This window comes from Muntiacus reevesi, chromosome 11, assembly GCF_963930625.1.
Source record: "Muntiacus reevesi chromosome 11, mMunRee1.1, whole genome shotgun sequence".
Classification (NCBI taxonomy): Eukaryota; Metazoa; Chordata; class Mammalia; order Artiodactyla; family Cervidae; genus Muntiacus; species Muntiacus reevesi.
The window spans coordinates 34,181,775-34,207,290 of record NC_089259.1 but is presented as its reverse complement, the minus strand read 5'-3'; the positions used below and the strand labels follow the sequence as shown (position 1 = coordinate 34,207,290).

The 25,516-nt window shown below is 38.4% G+C and overlaps 1 protein-coding gene across 6 annotated transcripts; it reads right to left on the bottom strand.

The window, feature by feature from the left end:
- Window positions 1-1,137: 1,137 nt before the first annotated feature.
- Window positions 1,138-25,311, bottom strand: ZMYM5 (zinc finger MYM-type containing 5). Of its 6 annotated transcripts, none has more exons than XM_065901876.1 (8): window positions 25,294-25,311; window positions 24,352-24,421; window positions 17,373-17,877; window positions 17,040-17,133; window positions 9,773-10,058; window positions 8,716-8,881; window positions 5,632-5,844; window positions 1,138-2,528 (listed from the first exon to the last, which is right to left on the bottom strand). In XM_065901876.1, the coding sequence occupies exons 3-8, from the start codon at window positions 17,865-17,867 to the stop codon at window positions 1,773-1,775; spliced, it is 2,010 nt and encodes a 669-aa protein (XP_065757948.1). In that variant the 5' UTR covers window positions 17,868-17,877; window positions 24,352-24,421; window positions 25,294-25,311; the 3' UTR covers window positions 1,138-1,772. The 6 variants fall into 6 exon arrangements, with proteins under 6 accessions (XP_065757948.1, XP_065757946.1, XP_065757950.1 ...); XM_065901874.1 differs by having other exon boundaries at window positions 25,078-25,309; XM_065901878.1 differs by lacking the exon at window positions 25,294-25,311 and adding an exon at window positions 25,194-25,211.
- Between the last annotated feature and the right edge of the window lie 205 nt (window positions 25,312-25,516).

The window sequence follows — 25,516 nt, the reverse complement described above, 5'->3', positions numbered from 1 at the left end:
CTCCAGTAGTAAGTAGGGAGGGACGGGGGAATCACAGAAGAAAATTGCTCAATGTAAGAGTCTTAAAGACAGCAATTTTGAAAATCTGAGGTTGATGAAAAAAATTCAGTTGTCCTCTGTGAGATTAACAAAACCAGTAAGTTGCCATTTTTTGAGGACTGTTATTCTGAACTGTCTTTCCTAACATTTGATATTAAATTTGCAGTAGGGGATAATTTTTTTTTCTAAGACTTGCATTTGTTTCCTTCCTTCCTTCCTTAAGGTGAGCACATACTAATTTTACAATGTAAAAAATAAGAGCTAGATAAGGAAAAAGAAACTAAATGATTCACCAGGCTAGAGAGAGATACTTTTATCATCTTCAGAATTTACAGTTGATTTTTTCTTCAACATCTCACTATGAAAAATTCGTACACACTAAAAAGTTGAAATTTACAGTGAATAAGGATAAACTCAGCACCTACATCTTTTGAATTTTTCACACCTAACTCATTACACATGCCTCACAGGTGTGCCTGCAGTGTGCTGAACATGGCCACTGGTTGATTTTATTAGTTTGGTCAGATTACACAAGTGTCTAATACAACCACATGACAAATCAGTAATTCAATTAACTGGTAAGTGCTCACAAAATAGCACACAAAACATTTGCAGAGTAACTTCAGAACCTGTTATGCTCTGGGGTATCCTCTCAGGTCTCTGAAGAAACTGGATTTTGGAATTATTCCAAAGCCTCATTCAGACCCAAGTATGAAACACTGAAAACGACCCAATTGTCAGGAAGCAAAACAGCTACAAACTAATGAGACTGATGTTCTGGGTTATTTCCCAAAGTTTTCTGTGCTGGCCTTACCGACAGAGTCTGCAAGTGCCCCATGTGGTCCTGCTCTAGCCACCATTCACATGCCATTTTGTTTCACAGGAAAAGCCTTGAGACAAGAGTATGTAAGGATGGAATATATGACAGAACTGCTATCAGAAACCAGAAACAAGGGAGAATTAGTAAATACATGGTGACGGAACATGACTGACTACCTGAAAAAACTGACACCCATCTTTTAATTTTCATGAGTGCATTTTTCCTTCGGATGAAAACAAAAAAAATTGCCACAACACATAAAGGTTAACTTAATATATTTTTATTTTAATATTTATACCAACAATATATTTTATATTTGTAACAACATAAAAATAGGTATATTCTGTATGCTTATAGTTTTCAGATGACAACAAAAGCTACAATATTTATAAATTAAATTAAAACAAAACCAATAAAACACAAATTAACCACCTTAATTCATTTAACATAACAAATGATGCTGCTTTGTTCAAATAATAACATTTTGCTCAAATGAAATAAACCACAAGTATTTGGTTTACTAGCAAAAAGCTGCAGCTTCAGATCCCATTCTACTTCTAAATAACAATACGTATTCACATATGTATCTTGTTCAACTGGTATTGATAAATTCAAGCCTTTTTCTCCCTCTTTCAAGATAATCAGAACAAAATATTGATCACACCGGTCAAAAGTCAGTCCTGAAATGCCCATTTTAAAAGATGTGAACTGAAAGACTGAAAAGATCAACAATTGCCTTCTCTGGAATGGACATTAATCACAAGAACCTGGAGCAGAAACCATCTTTACAGGTTAACTTGCTATGATACTCATTACTAATGAGCGGAGGAAGCACTCAGTCTGGGAGCCTCAGCACAAAGGACAGACTATCAGGGTACAGCTCTGAGTAAGTATTCGACCTCTTCATGTCATGTCAGATCAGGTCTAAGGTGTACAACAGCTTCATACCATCCTTCCCCTCGCTCTCCTGTAATCTGTGTTCTGAAGCTTCAACAATTTTACTTGTTTTCAAATCAGATTTTAATTTTGAATATTTAACGCTATTGTTGATGTGCATTTCACTCTCCTCGTGTTTGCTAAGAATATGTGATAAATGCTGCCAATCTCTGCACCCATTCTCATTCTTCAGTTGATTTTTTCCCTCTCCAAAGAGTTTGCAATACAGACAAAACACAGAATCTTTCGAAGTCGAATAAAGTAACCAGGATCTAGTGGTTTTCTCACCATTTGCAAGAATTCTTGTATAGTAAGTTTCTGAAAACTTCCTCCCTGTACTGTCTTTTGGGAAGTTAAAATTTCTTACTTGAGGTGGATCATTTTCAACTAGAGTGTTCCTCTGTTTAATACTCAAAATTCGGGGCCATGTACCTGGATCTGCAGAAAGCACAACTGAAATAACAGAGTCTTCTGATGGTTTCTCTCCCAGTTGCTCTTGAAGTTTATCAGCTATGCCTGGTAAATTCACATTCTGTTGGACCACTGATGTGTCTGGGCTACATTCTGCTGAAACCTGTAGTTCTGAAGTCTTTTCCTTTATTTCTGATATTTCTTCTATTTTTTCCAGAAGTATATTCAATGATCCATATAATTCTCTTTCATTTTCTTCTCCAACAGCATTCCTTTTTCTGTTTTCTGATGCTAATACTTTTTTTAAGTTTGTTTCCATCATCTGAGGAAAAATAGATTATAATTTTTCCTTACATTATTAACACTGAAAAAAGTTAATGTATATACAAATGCCCAATAAGCATATGAAAATATGCTTATCATTAATCATAAAAGAAATACAATTCAATACCACCTCAAATCACTACACACCCACCAGGATGCCTACAATAAAAGGAGTGATAATAACAAGTGTTAGCAGAGATGTTGAAAAACTGGAACCTTTCTAAGGCACTGGTGGCAATGTAAAATGGATGGCAATTCCTCAAAATTAACAGTCACTCTATAAGACACCCTATGTCACCCTATGGTGACACATATGGTCAACATAGTAACCCTATGCCACTTTCAAAGAGTGGCAATTCGAAAATGAAAATACATGTCCACATGAAGACTTGTACAAAATGATCAGAGCAGCATTATTCATAAGAGCCAAGAAAATAGAAATAACAATGTGGTATTATCCATACATTGAAATATTATTTGGCAATAAAATTAGGTGTGGGGAGGGGGGATCGGGATGGGGAATACATGTAAATCCATGGCTGATTCATGTCAATGTATGACAAAACCCACTACAATATTGTAAAGTAATTAGCCTCCAACTAATAAAAATAAATGAAAAAAATAAAATAAAATAAATAAAATTAGGTGTGGTAAAGATACATGCTACAACTTGTATGAACCCTGAAAACACTATATGTGAAATTCAGTCACAAGGTACCATATAGTATATGATTCCATCTAATAAAAATTAAAATTAGCTATTCTGGAGTCAATAAAATAACAATGCACACACACACACAAAAGAAAGTCAAAATAAGAAATGTATGCACTGTGAAGGGCATTTGCTAGCTGTAGTATTATAGTACAGGGTACAACCTGACCACAGTAAACAATGGAGCTCAAGAACCAAGAGCGCTGCTCTGAGGCAGTCCTGCATGTAGAGGCAGCACCGAGGCAGAGCAGGAGTGACATGATGTGGTGTGTGCCCTGGAAGACCACCCTGACTGCACTCTGGTCTCCAGTGCCCAGGGAGACCAAGGAACAGAGACAGCCAGGAGGCTGTGGAGCCAATTCTGGCAAGAAGGGACAGTGGTCAGGTCTAGGACTACAGTGGTGGGCACAGGGCAGAGCCAGGAGTGGGTTAGGAAGTAGAATTCAGGTTAGCTGGGAAATGAGTGGCCCTGGGGGCTAAGACAGAGGAGTAAGGAATAACATAAAGTTTCTGCTTAAACACCTGACTGGATGGGAGGTTATTTACTGATTTGGGAAACAAAGAAGGAAAGCAGGCTTGGAGTGTCAGCTGTGGACAGAGTTCCAAATATTTGTGGAACATTCAAATGGAAATTAGACAGACATATTGGTGTGAAACTGAATATATATTCCAGATATATTCTGGAAGTCATCAAAATACATTTTAGTTGAGACTATGGGACTGGTAAGATGATACCAAAAGAGCATATTTAAGAAGAGACAGAATGCCAAGGACTATTGCTAATGTTATTTTTTTACACAACCAAACTCAAGCCTTGGTCTTATTTCTTTCCCTCTTGAGTGTCTTGGTAATGATTAGGTAGTCAAGTTGTCACAATTTCCCCACATCTAAGACTCCTCTTCCTGGGGATCATTAAATTGAATCCAGTGTAGATCATCAGGGAACTCAAGGCTTATGTATAATTAAATGTTGGCATCAGAACCAACAGAGCATGTACATATACATATTTTCTTGCAGGATCTTAGTTCCTCACATTACCTAAGGTATGATACATGAGGTCGAATCTAGCTGTGTGACTCTGGGGAAGACCTTCTCTGAACTTCAGTATCTTTCGAAGGTTTTATTTAATTGAAAGTTAATAAACATTTAGTAAAGAGAATCAACTAGTTACATCTGACTAATTAAAAGAAATAACTGAATTAATTAAAACACCTCCTTTCCCAGAAGTTAACTACTTTGAACATTTTTAGATGATTCTTTCCATGTTTATTTCCAAGTATCAAAATAACATGTTTGTATCACTATTTACTAATTTTTCCTCCCAGTTTTAGGTGTTGCTATCAACTTCTCAATGAGGAGGATGCAAGTTTAGTTCTCTCTGCCACTGTGCTTACCACACACACACACCCTCCAGCTCCCTTCTCATCCTTTTTCAACTTTGGCACCAATGATACATTGGCCAGGTCATTCTTTGCTGTGAGGGCTTGTCTGGCCCATTGCAGGACTGTCTGCATCTCTGGCCCCCACTCACTGATGCCAGGCTCTTAGCTACAGCATGTGGGATCTAGTTCCCTGACCAGGGATTGAACCTGTGTTCCCTGCATTGGAAGGCAGAATCTTAACCACAGGATCACCAGGAAAGCCCTCCCACACAAAATTAACTTGAGATGGATCATAGATATAAAATCTAAACCTAACAAGAAGACAAGATAGGTAAATATCTTCATAACCTCGGTAGGCAAAGACACCCTAAACAAGAGACAAAAAGTATTAATCAGAAAAGCAAACAGTAAATTGGACTTTATCAAAATTTAAAACCTGAGCTTTTCAAAAACACTGAGAAAAGACAAAAACACTGTCTGGTAGAAAAATCTTCCAAATACATTTATTTTACAAAAGAAATGTATCCTGAATATATAAAGAATTCCTCTAACTCAATAACAGAAAAGACAACCCATTAAAAAAAGTGAACTAAAAAAGAAAACTGAGCTAAGACTTGGATACTTTACAAAAGAAGATATACGCATAATAAAAAAGGAATAGCAGTTATCAGGAAATTAAAACCACAATGAGATAGTCATTTCTTATCCACTAGAATAGATTAAATCAAAACAGACAACACCAAATACTGTTGAGAATACAGAGTAATTGGAACTAGTGGGGACGCAAAATGGTACAGGAGAAAATTACTCCTTGTAATGTCTGCAAAATGTCAAGTCTTAAAGCGAGCTTACTTACATCAATCAATTTCAATACTCATTTGAGAGTAATACTCAATGAAAGATTGACAAAGGAATTAAATGGGATTCTAAGAAAAATCTGCTTAATGTAAGTTAACAGGAAGAAGTTACTACAAGCTTGATCATTTAAGACTCATTAAGAGAATTACCTGTTTATACTCGTTAACACAACTTTGGCAGCAAAATCGCATCTGCTGACCTTCAACGACCAGGACATTGTTCCCAGCTCCTTTGCCGGGCAAGTACTCGCCGCACTGCTCACAGCAGTTCATCACTAGACCATTGGCCAGCCTGTACTTGTTAAAGCACTGGTTACTGCACAGTTTGTGTGTCACATTGTTAACGCTGACTTCATGCCGAATCTAGAAGAAAAACCAATTTATTAAATAAATCAACCAGATTAGCATCATACCTGATATATGTATTTTTTTTTCCAACAAAGAATCTCCAGTAATTTCTCAGTGGAAGAAATACTCAGGTAAAAGACATTAAAAAGCACATTTTACTACCCTTTCATTTTTATCTTTGATTTCTTGTAAAAAGAAAAAATAAGATTCATAGAATAAAAAGCAATAAAATCAGATATTTAAGAATAACAGAAAATGAATTAGATTGCAGGTTTTGATATGACTTGATTAAAAACAAATGGATGAGAAAACAGAAAGAGAAATTAAGGAAACAATACCATTCACCATTGCAACAAAAAGAATAAAATACTTAGGAGTATATCTACCTAAAGAAACAAAAGACCTATACATAGAAAACTATAAAACACTGATCAAAGAAATTAAAGAGGACACAAACAGATGGAGAAACATACTGTGTTCATGGATTGGAAGAATCAATATTGTCAAAATGGCTATTCTACCCAAAGCAATCTATAGATTCAATGCAATCCCTATCAAGCTACCAACGGTATTTTTCACAGAACTAGAACAAATAATTTCACAATTTGTATGGAAATACAAAAAACCTCGAATAGCCAAAGTAATCTTGAGAAAGAAGAATGGAACTGGAGGAATCAACCTGCCTGACTTCAGACTCTACTACAAAGTCACAGTCATCAAGACAGTATGGTACTGGCACAAAGACAGAAATATAGATCAATGGAACAGAATAGAAAGCCCAGAGATAAATCCACAAACCTATGGACACCTTATCTTTGACAAAGGAGGCAAGGATATACAATGGAAAAAAGACAACCTCTTTAACAAGTGGTGCTGGGAAAACTGGTCAACCACTTGTAAAAGAATGAAACTAGAACACTTTCTAACACCATACACAAAAATAAACTCAAAATGGATTAAAGATCTAAATATAAGACCAGAAACTATAAAACTCCTAGAGCAAAACATAGGCAAAACACTCTCCGACATGAATCACAACAGGATCCTCTATGACCCACCTCCCAGAATATTGGAAATAAAAGCAAAAATAAACAAATGGGACCTAATGAAACTTAAAAGCTTTTGCACAACAAAGGAAACTATAAGCAAGGTGAAAAGACAGCCCTCAGATTGGGAGAAAACAATAGCAAATGAAGCAACAAAGGATTAATCTCAAAAATATACAAGCAACTCCTGAAGCTCAATTCCAGAAAAATAAATGACCCAATCAAAAAATGGGCCAAAGAACTAAACAGACATTTCTCCAAAGAAGACATACAGATGGCTAACAAACATATGAAAAGATGCTCAACATCACTCATCATCAGAGAAATGCAAATCAAAACCACAATAAGGTACCAATACACGCCAGTCAGGATGGCTGCTATCCAAAAGTCTACAAGCAATAAATGCTGGAGAGGGTGTGGAGAAAAGGGAACCCTCTTACACTGTTGGTGGGAATGCAAACCAGTACGGCCACTATGGAGAACAATGTGGAGATTTCTTAAAAAACTGGAAACAGAACTGCCACATGACCCAGCAATACCACTTCTGGGCATACACACTGAGGAAACCAGATCTGAAAGAGACACGTGCACCCCAATGTTCATCGCAGCACTGTTTATAATAGCCAGGACATGGAAGCAACCTAGATGCCCATCAGCAGATGAATGGATAAGGAAGCTGTGGTACATATACACCATGGAATATTACTCAGCCGTTAAAAAGAATTCATTTGAATCAGTTCTAATGAGATGGATGAAACTGGAGCCCATTATACAGAGTGAAGCCAGAAAGATAAAGAACATTACAGCATACTAACACATATACATGGAATTTAGAAAGATGGTAATGATAACCCTATATGCAAAACAGAAAAAGAGACACAGAAGTACAGAATAGACTTTTGAACTCTGTGGGAGAAGGCAAGGGTGGGATGTTTTGAGAGAACAGCATGTATATTATCTATGGTGAAACAGATCACCAGCCCAGGTGGGATGCATGAGTCAAGTGCTCGGGCCTGGTGCACTGGGAAGACCCAGAGGAGTCAGGTGGAGAGGGAGGTGGAAGGGGGGATCGGAATGGGGAATACATGTGACTCCATGGCTGATTCATGTCAGTGTATGACAAAACCCACTGCAATGTTGTGAAGTAATTAGCCTCCAACTAATAAAAATAAATGAATAAATAAATAAATGAAAATATGAATGCTTAAAACAAACCAAAAAAACACAAATGGATGGGGTATTTGTAGGTATTATAAACTTCACTGCCCTAGAAAACAGGGGTGGGGGTGGCCAGTGGGCACCAGTATCACCCACTTTCAGGGTGGTGTCTGTAAGGACATTAAGTTCTTGTTCTGCTCAGCTCTGAGTAGCTGAGATAAAATCCTGTCCAGAATTTGCATGGCTCCCTCGTAACCCAGACTAAATTCAGCCAAGTGAACACTCCCTGAATGCCTGGGAAGATGGCAGTGCCACCTAGGAAATGTGGGGTGACCTACACACTTCCACTCCACTTATTCTATGTGTTCTTCTAGGACTGGTTGTGTCCTTCATGTCCTGAACCTACATTCTATTAGTGTTGCTAATAAGAACAAAATCCACCATGAAACCACTGCTTTCTTTATGACTGCATTCAATTCCACACAAGCAGATATTTACTCCACATTCTATGGGAAGGGGACATTTGTTAAGAGACAACTCTAACATATGCCTATTCTTCCCTTCAACTTCACTGAGGGGATTCAGGACACATCTATTAGGTAAATGGCAGAACATATAATAGCACCTAAAAGTTAAAATTATCCTTGTTAATCTAGACAGTAACTTAAATAAAACTCCAGACCTCTGTTAGTTTATTACAGATTGTACATCTTGATTTGTTCAGAACTCTTTTTCGAAGATTCTGGTTGTCTTCATAGGGAGACAAACTAGACGTACTACAACATTTTGGGAAGGGTTCACTTGACTCCCCTTGAGGAACAACAGTAGCTTTTTTAGTAGGTGCATCTCTGAAATGCAAAGGACAGACACAATTTAAGAACATTTCTTTTTGGTCATGCTGTGTGGCTTTCAGAATATCAGCTCCCTCAGCACCCTGACCAGGGACTAAAGCCAGGCCACAGAAGTCACCAGGGAACTCCCCAGAATATTGCATTTTAATAGAAGTCAAATATATGAATAACAACTGACATTTTTCATTTTCTCATGATTTAATCCTAGGAATCAACTATAATTTTTAGATCCAGAAAAATCCACATTTTGGTTTCACTGCTAAGAGTTCCTAAATAATATGGGAAGAGATTCAGAAATAAAAATATTTTGTTGAGACTCATGGTAGTCCAGTGGCTAAGACTCTGTGCTCCCAATGCAGGGGCCCTGGGTTCGATTCCTGGTCAGGGAACTAGATCTCACATGCCACAGCTAAAGATCTTACATGCCACAATGAAGACTGAAGATCCCAAGTACCGCAACTTAAGACCCAGCGCAGCCAAACAAATAAATAATCATAAATGAATTAAAGCAATTTTTTTCATCACAGGTTATGACCTTTAGAACCTTGCCACAGGTTCTTATGACTTCTAGAAGCATACAAAAAGGGGACAAGCAACCAGGTAGAAATAAGGTATAGAGAGTGGGGGAAAGGGTGAGGCAAAGGCAGTGGAAAAGAGAGGGTCCATTTATCTCTGTACCTAAACTCCATTTTCCTGCCAAGAGTAAGTACAGTACAAATGACCCACAGCTCTGATGTACACTAAGATAACTCAAGTTCTGTAAAGCTGAAGACACCTGTGCATCAATTCTACCCATTGATCTTTGCAACTCTGTTAAGGACATTCAGAACACACATTCATACTACCAGTGTCCAATCGTGTGGAGGCGTGTTGAAGGGTACAGCTTACTTTTTACATGTCACATTGCGTTTCTTTGGAGTACGCTTATGAGAGAAGGAAGAAAGGCAGGTGGTAGAACAGAAGAGGTGAGCTGATCCTTTTCGCTGATAAGCTGTCTGTCCCTTCTGTAAAGGTTTTTTGCAGTTTGCACAAGTGATTTTAGCTGCTTTAGTGGGTTGCTGTTGGGCAGAAGGCTGGAAAATCTGTTTAGGAAGCGAGGCCACTGGTGATAAAGAATCCACCCCTGGCTGTTTCTGATTACGGGGAAAGGATGCTGACTGGGAGATCCAAGAATCTTAAAAATAAAACACACAAGAAAGTCACAAAACAGTTAAAAACTCACATCAGAAAAATACTTAAAAATTTTCATTTTGCACAAGTTTAACAGAGTATTGAGGCAGGCTTGTTTTACAACCCAGTAGAACAATCCACTTCATATTCTAAGTGAATAAAGCTCTACTGTGCCAGCAACAGAAATGGTGGTCCTGGAATAGTACACTGAGTAGCCAGCATCTCTAAGACCAACCCTCTGCGCTATAGATTTTGCAAGTAATTTAAACTGAGCCTTGGTTTTCTCAGCCACAAACTGCAATAACACCCAACCTATCAGTGTTATGAAATCTAAATGAGAGGGATTTCCCTAATGGCCCAGTGGTTAGGAGTTGATGCTTTAGGTGCCAAGGGCCTAGGTTCAATCCCTGGTTGGGGAACTAACATCCCACAAGCCACACAGCAGGAAAAAAATAAAACACCGAATGAGACAATGCATATATTAAAGCGTCAGTTTTGTACACAGGGCATTTCCTAAGGCACTTTTTATTTTCTAAGAAAGTATTAATACATTATAAAGAAATGTGCAAATATAGACTAAAATCTAGTATGCTGCTACTGTGCGACCCCACAGATGGCAGTCCACCAGGCTCCCCCATCCCTGGGATTCTCCAAGCAAGAACACTAGAGTGGGTTGCCATTTCCTTCTCCAATGCATGAAAGTGAAAAGTGCAAGTGAAGCCACTCAGTTGTGCCCGACTCTTCGGGACCCCATGGACTATATCCTACCAGGCTCCTCCGTCCACAGGATTTTCCAGGCAAGAGTACTGGAGTGGGTTGCCATTTCCTTCTCCAAAAATCTAGTATATGATATCCATTTGGATAACAGCTTCCCCCTAACATTATGAAAAATTTAAAGCATATAGAGAAGCTTAAAGAATTTTACTGTGAACACCCACACATCCACCATGTAGATGCTATACTATTTTACTGTTTTTGCTTCATGACACCTTTCTATTTATTCATCCCTCTAAATAATCTATCTTGTTATGTAGTTCAAATAACTTGTAGATATTAGTACACTTCCCTCCATAATACTTCAAAATGCATGTAATTTAGACATAGCATTTTAAAGCAACTCTGTCCACAGTTATTGTAGACTATTTCCAGGCATCAGTGAGGTGGTTTGGGCAGGAGACCCAGCTCTCCTACCTTTGCACAGGGACTCTGCTGTTTTCCTCAAAATGGTACAGGTTATGTATGGGTTACAGTGCCTTAACACACATACGATCATTTGGGAATCTTGTTTAAACAGAGATTCTAAACTAGTAGGTCAAGTGAGGGGCCTGAGATCTGCATTTCTAATTCACTCCAGGGTAATGATGAAGCTTTGAGAGAAAGCCCAAGAGTGAGATGAGAAAAATGGCCCAAGAGTACTGAATTATTTTGTAATTGCTCTTCAAAAATATTTTTGTCATTAGCAAAAGGCCTATGGCCCCTTCACTTATTACAGCTAAAAACAACTTTCAGAATACTAGCAATACTAACAACTCTATTTTCACTTCTAAATTCCCATGTGCTGCTTCTAATTTTGTCCTTTTTGACATTTTATCTTAATAGGCAAAAACAGAACAAGTAACCAAAGAAATTCTTTCACTCCACAGAAAGATATGCTGGCAAACATGAAGTATATTCCAATAAAGATTTTTAGATTTCTTTTTGGCTGTAAAACACATCTTATAGGATCTTATTTCCCTGACCAGGGATTGAACCTGGGTCCTCATTGGAAGTTCTAACTACTGGGCTGCCAGAGAGTTCCCCTGATAAAATGCCCATAAACTTATTGCTTCACCTGCCTACTTCTGAACTATCTCTTTAGAAAACAAAAATTACATGTTCATCTATAAAATACAGGATGCATGCTGGGATCAACTTCTCTGTAGATCATGTGGATAACAAAGATTTAATAACAGAAATAAATGCAAAGCACCGCAAGATTTCCCATTACCATTACTATGGAAGAAATAAGAAAAATATTGGGCTTTTTATTTTTAGCTATGCCAGGTGGCTTGTAGGATCCTAGTTCCTTGACCAGGGACCAAACCCATATCCTCGGTGTGAAAGCATGGAGTCCCAACCACAGAACCGCAAAGGGATTCTTTGGGCTTATAAATTTGTATACTTTCCCACACTTAAAGGGGACACAGTTATATGTAATTATGAAAAGTGAAACTTCTACTGCTAAGAAAACAGGTTCTGTAATTTTTTTTCACTTTAGCTTTGACGCATACATAAATAAAGCAAATGTTTTCTTTGTTCATACTGCAACCATTTAATTTATCCTAATTTCCAAGTTTATTTTAGTGTTATTTAGCTTTGTCTGCACTGGGATTCTGTTGTTGTGCATGGGCTTCTCATTGCAGTAGCATCTCTTGTTGCTGAGCAGGGCTCTAGGGTCCAAGGGCTTCAGTAGTTGTAGCTCACTGGATCTACAACACAGGCTCGGGAGTCATGGCCCACGGGCAGCCCCGTGACATATGGGATCTTCCAAACCAGGGACTGAACTCATGTCCTCTGCACTGGCAGGTGGATTCTTAACCACTGGACCACCAGGAAAGTCCCTCAAAGTTTCTTCTTCCATCAAATTCCTATTTTATTTATTATATTAGCGTCTCCAGGTTAAATAAATGAAGCCTCAATCACATTTTTCCACGCTCTGTCCCCAGAGAAAATTTAAGAGAAGGGGCCCAGTAGACTAATGCAAACCCCTCCTTACACGAAAGGAAAACCAAGACTTAGAAGGCAGAGGTGGTTTGCCTGAGTCCAGTACATGCCAGACACACTATTTGAGTTTTAGGTATTCTTTCTTCCCACATCCAAACTCTACTTCCTAAAGAATAACATCTTAGCATTTCTTAAGTGTTGGTCTATGAGTGAAGTTACTTCAGTGTCTCAGCGGGGTCTTTCAGTTGTTAAAGAGCAACACATACACATGAAGCTTGTAAATCTTAAGTGCAGAGCTCAATAAAGGAATCTACCTGCCAATGCAGGTGCCACAGGAGATGCAGGTCCAATCCCTGGGTCAGGAAGATCCCCTAGAGAAGGGGATCTCCAGTATTCTTACCTAGAGAATCCACTGGACAGAGGAGCCTGGTGGGCTACAGTCCACGGGGTCACAAAGAGTCAGCCATGACTGAGCATGCACACACCTATACTTTTATGACCAACACCCAGATAAACACACAGAAAGGTCCCCATGTCTTTTCAACTCAATCACTTCCCTTCTTTCCCACAAGCCATACCTGTCCTGACATCAGAGTAGTTGTCTTATTTTGAACTTTACATATGTAATCATGTAATCTGTACCTTGAGTTTCACACACACGGAAGATAGCTGTTCATGTGTTCCCACTGTTGAGTATTCCATTATGGGGTTGATACTATTTATCACTCTATTTCTGATGGACATTTGGACTGCTTCCAATATTTTGGGCCGAGGGGACATCAACAGTTTACTGGGTAGGGGAACCTGATAAGCAAGGTCTGGAGCGACACTTCACTGTGTATGACACAGAGTGGGCAGGACACAGGAGCAATCTTTGCTACTCAGGGGAGGAAGCTACAATGTATAAGGGGAGGACTGTCTTCCAATTTTTGACCATGATTTCTATACATGTCTTTTAATGGTTTCCTGGGTATTTATCCTGTTCGGTATATGTAAAGATTCTCGAATTCAAAGGTTAATGTTTCTTCTCCACTTTAGAAAATCTTCAGTTACACCTCTCCTGCCTCATTTCTTTCTTCCTCTTCCTGGGACATTAATTACATGTCTTTTTCATCAAGTATCCTAAGTCTCTTACATTCTTTTCTGCATTTCCCCCTTTCTGGTTCTGACTCAGTCTGGATAATATTCTGATAAACCTTCTAGTTCATCCACACTCTCTTCAGTTCCTACAGTTAACCTACAGTTAAAACGTAGACTGATAATCCTATTATCACACCCCTCATGGACTCACTTCTAGTATCTGCTTTTTTCTCTTGTGTTGTTAGATGGCCTGCCTCCTCATATCCCTGACTACTATTTCTATATGAAAAACTGGGGAAAACATTGAGACTCTGGATTATGTTCACATTCCCAATCCACAGGTCAATGGTTTTTGTTGTTGTTTGTTTTCAAACCAGTGTCCTTCCTTGCAGGCCCCCATGAGACTGCTAAAAGTCCCCCTTAACTCTCAGTGACTGTTTCCAGAACTGACCACACTTGCATTATAGAAGAGCAACCCCAGGAAGATAGGGTCGTCTCAGATATGACGACCAGTGTATTGGTAGCTCTATAACGCTTCTGACATTTTATACATTTTGTCTCCCCACATTATTCTCTGTAGGAGGGACAGGAGTTACCTATCAATTGTTAGTTTAAAATCTATTATTATCAGAAGCAGAACTTCCTAGAATCAGTATCCAGGTCAGAAATGTTTATAATCCAACAAAGATACAACACAGATGCCAAGAACAATTTCCAGGTATTCTCTTGGATGAGATTTTTCCATTTACATAGATACATGATGACCGAAGAACTTTCAGTGTAATACAGCATACCCTAAATAAAGGTTAATGAAAAAATTAAATAACACAAAGTCCATTCTAATGGACACAATCCTATTTTCATAAGCTGTTAAAGTCTTATCTGTAATTTATGCAGAGCCATAATTTTATAGGATAAAATCTGAACCCATATATTTAAATATAACTCAACTCCAGAAATTCTCATCTTGCTTTTTTTTTTTCCTGTGCTGCAAAACATTCATTTTGCAGAAGTGGGAAGTACACAGCAATTAAAGTAAGACACTTTGAGGGAGCTTTGACTCTGAATAATAACAATTACAACAGTAATATAATTGCCGCCATCTTATTCTGAATGTCTTCTGATAAAATTCATTAGTTTTACCAAAGCAGACAGCAGGCAAAGACAAAATGTGGGGTTAATAGTAAAATTAGACAGCTTTCAAGATGCTATATTCCATTTAAACAAAGAAAAAAGCAGCAACAAGGCATTCCTTTCGAAAAGTGACTGACTCCACCTTTCAGAAAGCTTGGCACATCTTCACCATGACTCTTCACCTGACAACTTGGCAGACACTCTTTTAAGAATTCTGGACCAAGTGGTATTATTTAAAAAGATATAATCTGTAACTTCTGTCCCCCAAAGTAGAACTTCAGAGAACCCAAGAACACTGTAAATTCTTTCAAACTTCATAGATAACAGAAAGGAATTGCCTCAGCACACACAAAATAGTTCAAATGTAGCTAAGAACTTCTTCATATATACGAATGAATGTCAAGTGAGTCCTTTAATGCTTGTTTTTCTGTTATATTTTTAAATCACTGATATTTCATGTCATGAGAAAATATCATAGTAATACACAGTTTTGAACTAATGAGATAAAAGGATGACAAGAACAAAAATACATCTAAGAGTAATCTAAACAACTTTTGCTAGTCTCAATTATGTCCACTATCTGAGTGGAGTGACAGTATCACATCTAACCACAGTATGCTCCTTTATAGTTAAGTATCAAGTTTATGTGCTATTCTTTTAAATTGAAAAGCATGTTACTGATCCACTTTACCATTAAATATACACCTTCAAATTACTCCAGAAAGTGAAAAATGGGTCAAGGTTGAAGTATAAAAGATATACATGGCAAGGCTTCTGATTTTAACTTCACTTAAGAGTTTACATGTACATAAGATTGAATCCATGTTTCCACAAATATACATCTAAAATTTAGGAAACAATTACAAAATAAGAAATAAGTGAAAGAAACAAATCAATTGTATTAGAAATAAAAATTTTTTAAAAGAAGAGTGAACAGATCCAAAAGAATGATTTTTCAATGAACATTATTTCAAGTGTTCAACATCTTCAACTGTTTTTAAGCTTAACACATCATTCAACAGAGATCATGTTTTTTATATTATTTCTCATGTTTCATTCAACCAATAAATAAAAGATGTACATGGTAATAAATAGATGACAAACATGAATGAACAAATTTATATTTTGCAAATCTATTTTTAAAAGTTCAATGATATATAAATTAGGGCTTTCCTGATAGCTCAGTTGGTCAAGAATCCGCCTGCAATGCAGGAGACCCTGGTTCAATTCCTGGGTCCAGAAGATCCCCTGGAGAAGGGATAGGCTACTCACTCCAGTATTCTGGGGCTTCCCTTGTGGCTCAGCTGGTAAAGAATCCGCCCACAATGCAGGAGACCTGGATTTGATCCCTGGGTTGGGAAGATTCCCTGGAGAAGGGAAAAGCTACCCACTTCAGTACTGTAGCCTGGAGAATTCCATGGACTGTATAGTCCACGGGGTTGCAAAAGAGTCAGACACGAATGAGCGACTTTCACTTCACTTCAAAGCATTCTTGGCTAAAAAATTCCATGGACAAAGGAGCCTGGTGGGCTACAGTTCATGGGGTCACAAAGAGTCAGACATGACTGAGCTACTAAGCAAGCGAGCATGATATATAAATTAAGGAAGTTATTTAAAAAGTTTTCCAAATTTAAAATGAAGAAACTAATAAAGTGCTAATTTAAAACAAAAATCAGAGACGAACAGTCCAAGAGTAAACAATTGAAAAGTAAAAATTGAAAGATCAAGTTATGTAACTACAAATTAAATAAAATTTAATTCTTATGTAATATTACTTTAATCCTTTAGTTTACTACCCATCTTTTTATCCTAAGAATTTTACATTAAAATAAAGATGGTAAACAAAGATGGAGGTAAGAATTATGGGAGTTTTCAGTTAAAACTTAAGATACAAAACACTTGGGTAAATTGCAGTTTTACTAAGTCAAAAATTCTATCTTAATATGAAAGTTAACAAAAAATATTTCACATATAGAATAAAAAAACTGGATATAGGTACTAAGAGTAAAAGCCAACAGCTTACAAATTTAGGGTGAAAGGAAAGTATTTAGTATCACTCACTGCTTACCAGGACTATGATGAGTTGTAAATCCTCCATTCTGAAATTCACCTCCTGCCACATTCATTCTACCAGGATTAAAAGGTCCTACTGCAGTCTTGGTCTGTGAAGTTAAAGACGGGGTGTATGTTTGCATATTAACACCAAAATTACTTGACTGAAGTCCTTTAGCGACATCTCCCAAGTTGGAATTCTATAGTGATGTTATATTTGTAATCATTTAAGTTCATATCTCGCCCATCATTCAGAGCTTAAAACCTGCTTCTAAAGTTGTAACATTAGTAATATGAATTTCAGAGTCGATTCTGTAGTGATAACACCATTACCCATTCCTGCATTTACCTTACTTCTTGAAAGACTGGAAGTGGAGAAATCCAAATCTTTGGTTCTGTTTTTAGTTCCAGGAAATCCCCATTCAATAAAACTGGGAGAAACTGTCTTTTCCCTTCCATTTGTTTCCATGTCCTCTTCATCATCAATAACAATTGTCTCACTTATATTTCCCTTCTGAGAAGCCAAATATCTTGAGGAAGGAAGAATTACAGAATAATGTCCTAGAAGCTTTTTATTTCTTGATGCAGGAAATACAAAATGTCTTTGATCAGCTATTACTGGAGCAGAAATTGAAGGAGGTTGTATAGATTCAATAAACACAACATCATCATCATCACCATCATCACCTTCCACCGATGAGTTTCTAGATCTATTAACTAAAGGACTAGCTGCGTCACCAAATGAGTCTCCTACATCCATGAGACTAGCTGCCATGGCTTTACTCCCTAATAAGATAGGAGTCTGTTCAGTCAAGTCTAATCTTCCTGCTGAACATTCATCCATGTCAAAGAACCTGTAACACAGAGAAAAGAAAAAAAAGTTCAAGTAAATTATGATTATTACATTTTATTGCAATTAAACAGCATAGTGAAATATTAAATTCTTTTATGTGATTTTATCTATTAATAAGTTTTTCACTGAAATAGAAAATAGTACAAAATAATTCCATCAATTACCAATAACCCAGGGTCCAAATACAATTATTATACCAGATATACCTTTATCTACTAAAATTATTATATTGTCCAAACTGCGTTTCATCATTGTTTTTCAAATTCTCTGCTTCCAACATAACTATGTAATTAAATTATTCTGAAACTTTTTTTGTCATTGTCCACAAATTGCCAGATACTACATTACAGGTCTATGTAAAATTCTGAAAAAACCCATGAGGTACATATAGTTTAATTCATTTTATAGATCAGGAAACATCTGGGCAAGCCCAAATGGCATTTCCACTCAGGGCTCTAACTTTAGGCCCCAAATTCTCAGCCTTGTTTTATTTAACAAACACTTCTGTGTACCTATATGCACTAAAGAATGACAAAGGAAAGGATCCAGATCCAAATAACTGGAAGAATTTGAAGAAGTGAAAGATCCAATGAAGCAAAGCTCTCAAAGCAGTTGAGACAAGAGGAGGATGAGGATATGCACAGCACAGGTGGTAATGAAGCTAATCATGAACAAGAAATCACCTTTCTCTCAAAAGAGGGAAAAGTTAAGTGTATGGCTGTCCCTCAGTACCCGCAGGGGGTTGGTCCCAGGATATCCACAGAGGCTCAAGTCCTACAGCTGGCCCTCTGTATCCGAGGGTCCACATCCACAGATTCAACCAACCCTGGATCCTGCAATACTACAGTATTTACTGAAAAAAATGTATGTATTAAGTGGATCTGGGCAGTTCAAACCCATGTTGTTCAAGGGTTTGTCCAATTATAACTGGAGCATTATAGGTATGTAGAAACAACAGATGGAAAGCTGAGGTAAGTTTACAAATGCTGGGTTCAGTTTTCTTAGAAGCTCAAGACAGTGAAAGAGGTGGGATCTGTAGGGGTGCTGAATAATTAACAGAACTCATTCAGCAGTCATCATTCAATTTTAAACACTTCTTACTGAAATATACTGAAATATTCCACTCTAAAATTTTCCCAACTAATTTTAAGTGATAGTATTTAGTCATACAATAGATAATGTTTATTCTTAATGGGTGCTATATCATTAAATATAGTAATTCAGTAAAAGCTTAAACAAGTGAGGTTGGGACTATTCTTTGTCTCATTTTACTGATCAGGAAACTAAGACTCAGAAGATAGTAAGTAATCTGCGTGGCTTGCCCAAGTCTCCATTGCTGGAAAGGGTGGAATCAGGAGTCAAACCCAAGAAATCTGATTCTCTAATCTATTTCATAGACACCACATTATATGCAATTATTGCATACAATTTCTTAAGTCCTTATTTTATTAAGATGAAATAAAATTAACACTCATGTAACTCTACTTCAAAGATAAATAACAAATCTAAGGAACCAGTTAAAAAGGGTTATAAAGGAAATAAGAAAATTAGGATCAGAGTTAACACACATCCAATAAGCTTATAATGTGGCTGATTTTCAAAGGAAAGAGGCAATAACTCGCCTAAACTAAATCATGAAATTTAAGAACTGTTATTTACACACACATAAATTCTTGTTAGTTCTTTCTGTATTTGAATAAATCTAAAACAGAAAAGTACAATTTCTGGGAAAGAGCAATAGCGGACTCCATGGTGCCCTCTGGTGGCTGTTAAGTTCTATCTTAATCTTCCCAAAGAAAACAATAAAAGGGGATTCTTTCAGTCAATAAAAGGGGATTCATTCCAGTCATCTATTTCTGAAAAAAAAAAAAAAGATAAAGTATTTACCTATTTCCAAATTTCAGATTGTAAAAAAGTTAAAACCTAACCCTAACCACTATTAAAAGTCACTGTTTATATAATTTAACTATCATTTTCTTAATTCTATAAACATAAGCCTACAAAAAAGTTTTAAATATTTCTATGGTATTATCCAAAAAGAGAAAAAGTTAGTTTATCTAAGGCACTAAGCAAATTACCTCACTTAATTGAGTTTTACTTTTCTAAACTATAAGCTGTTGTTCATACCATAAATGGGGATAAAATAGGACTCTGAGGTTTTTACTGTGGTAACTAGACAAACAAGTCCCTGGTCTCTGCCTAGACCATATTAAAGAGTGTAAAAATGATAAACCTCTCTCTATTGAGAAGGTATTCAGGCAAATACTTTGGCTCTACCCTAGGATTTCAACAAGTGTCTAATTAATCTTAAATATTTTAGTCTTCCTGCGTTATCTTTTTTTTTAATCTTTATTGAAATTATTACAATGCTGCTTCTGTTTCCTGCTTTGGTTATCTGGTCAAGAAGTACGCAGGATCTTAGCTCCCTAAACAGGGACTGAACCCTCACCCCCTACATTGGAAGGCGAAGTCCTATCCCCTGGACCACCAGGGAAGTTCCCTTTCTGTGGTATTTTATTAATCTACAACTATTTAATTTTCATCTTGATACAATGAAAATTAATATAAAATTAAAGGAAAATTCACACAGAGAAGTGTGGAACCTAAAGGGAGTTCCCTGGTTGCTCAGTGTTAAGGATTCCAGGTTTTCACTGTTGTGGCCCAGGGCTCAATCCCTGGTCAGGGAAGTGAGATCTCACAAGCCTCACAGTGCAGCCAAGAGAAAAAAAAATTGGACTAGAATTTCAGCCTAACTAAAAAGGCTGAAACCTAAGCAAGACTCTTTTTTTTTTGTTTGTTTTTTTAAGCAAGACTCTTATATGCAAATTATCTCTAGGTTGTAGGTAGTAGTAACCTTGCAAAGTTAAGAAGGTATTTAATTATCGGTAAAGATAAGAGTTTACACTAAAACAAAGACACAAATTAGGGTCCTTTGCCCTACTGTGTTTACTTTTATTCTAGTTCTTATTTCCTAAAGATTGCTACAGTTATCTTTTCAAAAGATTACAGTAAAATATATAACAAAAAATGCTAATCATTTTTAAGTATGCAGCTCAGTGTCATAGTTTTTTAAATATGCCTTGTAAAGCTGCAAAAATGTCTGCTGAATTCTTAAGTTATAATTCAGTATCATTAATTTCCTGAGATCACCTTCAATTAAAAAAAGTTGAATAATTTACTAGCCGTCAATATTCATTTATGTTTATGCACAATTTGGTAGAACTTACATATTAAAATGACTCAAAAAACAGTAGCTAAAATAGAAATGGTGAGTTACTAATATGACAAGATTAGCACATAATGATAAAGGTAAACAAACCTGCTCATGAGCCTTCAAATATTAAAATCACCAAGAAAGTATTTTCAAATATTTAATCACTGCTACAAAGATTCATTTTTGGCTACCTATAGGCACAGCTATACCTTCAAGGCTCTATGAAACATAAAGGATGCATGCTACAAAAATTTGTTGATCACTTAATAAGTTTTAGAACACATTCTATGGCATCTCTGAACTTATACTGTAACAGATCTTTTGTAATATAAAAATATTTGTATATTTACATAAAAATAACATCAATTTCAAAGCTAGCTTCCTGTTAGTATATACTACAAGGATTCCCACTTAAAATCAAAAACTAAATTAAGGTGTATGATGATTCTCGAGGTTTTACTCACAAATGTAAAGAGATAGGAAAAGGAAGAATCAAATGAACAATCACAACAGCAGGAGAACTACTTAAGTACCTAAGTAACAGGCACTTAAGAGATGGTAGATTGATCACACAAAACTAACTTCAATCCCTTCTAAAATCCCCATAAATGACAGTAAAGTTCCTACTCACAAGAAAAGGAAAAACTAAAGAAGAAACAAAAGCAACAAATGTGATAAGCTGAAGAGCAGGTGGATGAGTAGTTAACCAACTCTGCCTGAGACAGCCTAACTCTAACAGTGAAGGAAAAAGCTGTGAAACTTCTGACTTAAGCTGTGGAATCCTCAAAAGGCTCAAAGCCTGTAACTCCTGATATATCACACTGGAATAGGAAGCAGACAGCTAAAACAAGCAGGATGTGAAATTCCAGGTCCCTTCCCTTTCTCCATGTTGATGATCACAGGCGTTCCCCCTTTCTGGCACAAGTTCTAGACTTCTATTCTTTGGAGAGGATAGAACAAAAGATCTTTGTTCCAGGTTTACCAGGCATTGGTGAATGCTTCAATATCATGTATTTGAAATGCCCCCTTTCCTGGCTGATTTCCAGAGAGCTGACATCCAGACTTCAATCTTCCAAGCAGCAGACTCCTACCCAGAAAACGTCTTTCTCAGAAAAACTCCTTTCTGTGGAATTAGGAACCCCCCAAAAATCAAAGACCTAAAGATAATGACTTCAGAGGTTCTCCATTAATTGGCCTAAAAAGATTCATCCTACAATGAAGTTCCAAGCTGAAACATTCCACTCATTTTTCCAAGCTACTTTCTATTTCTCAATTCTTAACCATGAGCAGACCAACCAAGGATTATAAGATACCCGAAGAAATCCTCTAATAAGAAAAATAGTCCTGACATATATATACTATTGATACTGAGTATAAAATAGATAACTGAGAACCTACTGTATAGTTCAGAGAACTCTACTCAATGCTCTGAGGTGACCTAAATGGAAAGGAAATACAAAAAGAGGAAATATATGTATATGTATAGGTATAGCTGATTCATTTTGCTGTACAGCAGAAACTAACACAATGCTGTAAATATAACACAACTATGCTCCAATAAAAAATAATGCAAAAGAAAAAATTGTTAAAAGAAAAAAAGAAGAAAGAGAAAAGTGCAAGAAAAAGAAAACAAAATCGAAATCCGCAAAACAATCAGAACTCTAGCCGGACACATGACAAGCAAAAGACCATAAAAAATTGACATTTCTAGTATTAAACAAGAACTTCTAAAAATAAAAAGCTTAGCAAAAATGGAAAACTCAGTAAAAGGACTGAAAGATAAAGCTGAGGAAATATCAGAAGACAAAAAACACAAGAATTGTAGGTACCGTTAACAATGTGTGTGTGTGTCTCACATAGCTTATGGGCTAGGCACTTTACAATCTTCATAGCAATTGAGAACACAGACACAATTTACTTATAAAATGTGGATAAAAAAGTGTATTTAACTGAATAAGATGTGCATTTATAAAGGTTCTGTTATTGACTCTTATTTAGTTTGCACTTGCCAAAGTAATAGGAGAACAGAGATATAAACCAGATATGAAATCTGGCTGGCACTAAACCTAGTCCTTTTCACACTGTGCCCACCTATGCTAGGAACCTGCTGTTGAGAAAATGGCTTTTCTAAGTGGTAATAACTGAGTCAGCGATTTGTTATCCTTCCAATCTTTTAGTCCCCACTAGTTCCCTTTCCCTAATAAAGTCCCTCATAGCTCTAGAACCCTGCCCACATCCCTTCATCTCACACAACTACCACATAATCTGAAATATCATTTCAGGTATCCTATGAAAATCACCCAGTCAAAACAATATCCATTCCTAAAAACTGTCTTAACTAATGAAGTGTGCCATGAAGCACAACAGTGTAAGTGCAAAGTCAAGTCTGGCAAGAAGCAACAATAGCAGAGGGAAGGCAGGAATACTACTATGAGAAACAGTAGTATTCACAAATTTCTTTTTGATGACTGGTGAAAAACTGACCAGCTGAAAGGACAAAATAGGCAGGACCTAAGACTGTACAGAAGCCCAGATAATAAATGTAGAATCAGAGGTTTTTTGTTTTTTTTTTAATCACTTTGAGACACTTTACAAAATTATTGATTCAGGCAAGGGTTGGTGTTAAAGCCATTAACGCAACAGCTGACAGGGAACTGAGCATTTAATTGTACCAAAATGAACGGCACTTAGCCTACTTTTTAGAAACAAGAAAAAAAAACACATCAACTTCATAATGGAGACTGTCACTAGCAATTTGGTAATTTGGTGGTCCATCTTAGAATGGCGACTAGGGTAAGAACTAGATTATATCTTTTTTAAAAGAAAAAGACTATCTCCTGATGTGATGCTTGCCTGAGTTTTATCAGGATACAGAAACACAAATCTTCCTCAAATATAAGACAAACACACACACAAAGTACTGTGTCCATCAACCATAGAATAACGATAAGATTCAGTCAGTCTAGTTAATTCAACAGTACGGAAAAAAATTATTTCTAACCATTAGAAAGCAAAAATATGTTAAAAAGAAAGCATTAAAAATGGAATATCTTAGAACTCTAAGAGCATACCAGTGGTGTAAATATCAGCACGCACTCCCCATGCTTTCCCAGGGATTTCCCTGACTTGGCTCTGGGGACAAGGGCCACTCCAGAAACTAGCTCTCTGCCTTCAAGGTAAGAGAAAGGTTAAGTTCCACAGAAGCACACTCTAGTAGTGCGCTAACTGTATTACACAGACACGCAGGGTAAAATTACTTACCGTGGACGCTTTCCCCCTTAATTACTATCACCGAACTATCACCAGACTGTCCTGAAGGTGATTCCTGGCCCTAGAACGAAGGATGAAAGCGTACTTCGTTATAGCCAAGCTGGACGCAACACCAGCTCACAAGAGAGGAAGCAAAGAGACAAGAAGTCAAGAAGCCTCAGCGCTCCTCCACAATCCGCCCCCCCCAACCCCACAGCCACCGAGGCGCCAGGTACACAAACACCGAGGCCCCGCCACCACCGCACGACCGCACAGTCCCTGCAAGCCACAGGCGGGAGGCGGAGGGCGAGCGCGGCCTCGAGCCCGCGGAGACGCCTATCCCCAGATTCGGCCCGTGCGACGCCGCCGCCGTCCCTCAGGAACCCACTCGCCCGCAGCTCGCGTCACCGCGGGGCGGAAACCCCCGTGTTGGCCCGCAGCCTGAGACCTGCCTGCTCCTCGTCCGCCATTAGAAACTCTCCCAAATAAGCAGTGAGAAGACGCCGCGCCGGGGTCTGGGCGGCCGAGGAGGGGACCTGGTGCGGGAGGGGGCCGTGTCCTCAGCCCCAAACTTGCGGATCCCGGGTCGCCGCCGGGAGAGCGCAAGCGCGGCCACGAGCGCCCACGGAGGCGCCCCTCCCCCACCCCGCGACCCCCGAGGCTCGCCGGCGGCCACCTCACTCCGCCCTCGCGGCCGCGCCCGCACTCCCGCAGCCCGCGGGCCGCCCGCCAACGCGCCTGGGACATCAGCGGAGCCGCCGGCAGCCGGAGGCCCCGAAGCGGCAGCAGCAACGGCGGCCGCGCCGCGGGGCGCTCGTCCCAGGTCGGTGGGAGGCTTCGGAGGCCGCCCTCACCCATCTCCGCCTCCCGGCGGAGCCTCCGGAGGCTGCGCCGCTCCTGGCCACCCGACTGTCGGCGGCCCTGGGCTGGAGACACGACGGGGACAAGCCTCACCCGGTTCTGGCTGCGGCTCCGCGGAACAAACTTCCCCGCCCCCAGCCCACCCCTCTTCGGCAACACGCGCAACTCCACTCTGTCCAGTCCCGGCCTTAGAGCTGGTGAGGAGGCAGAGGCGGCGCCCAAGGCGCCGCGACCCGACCTGGCAGGCCCCGCCCCCTGCGCCCTCACTGGCGGCCGGGAAGGGCGGGCTGGGCGCCTCGGGCACGCCCATTGGCTG

Bases quoted from the DNA above. Each gene is read 5' to 3' on its own strand.
- ZMYM5 (XM_065901876.1), bottom strand. From the start codon at position 17,867: ATGGATGAATGTTCAGCAGGAAGATTAGACTTGACTGAACAGACTCCT. The intron at 10,059-17,039 runs GTAAGCAGTGAG...TTTATTTTTAAG, and splicing joins TACAACTCATCATAGTCCTG to ATTCTTGGATCTCCCAGTCA. The intron at 5,845-8,715 runs GTCTGGAGTTTT...TTTTTCTTCTAG, and splicing joins TCTGTAATAAACTAACAGAG to ATTCGGCATGAAGTCAGCGT.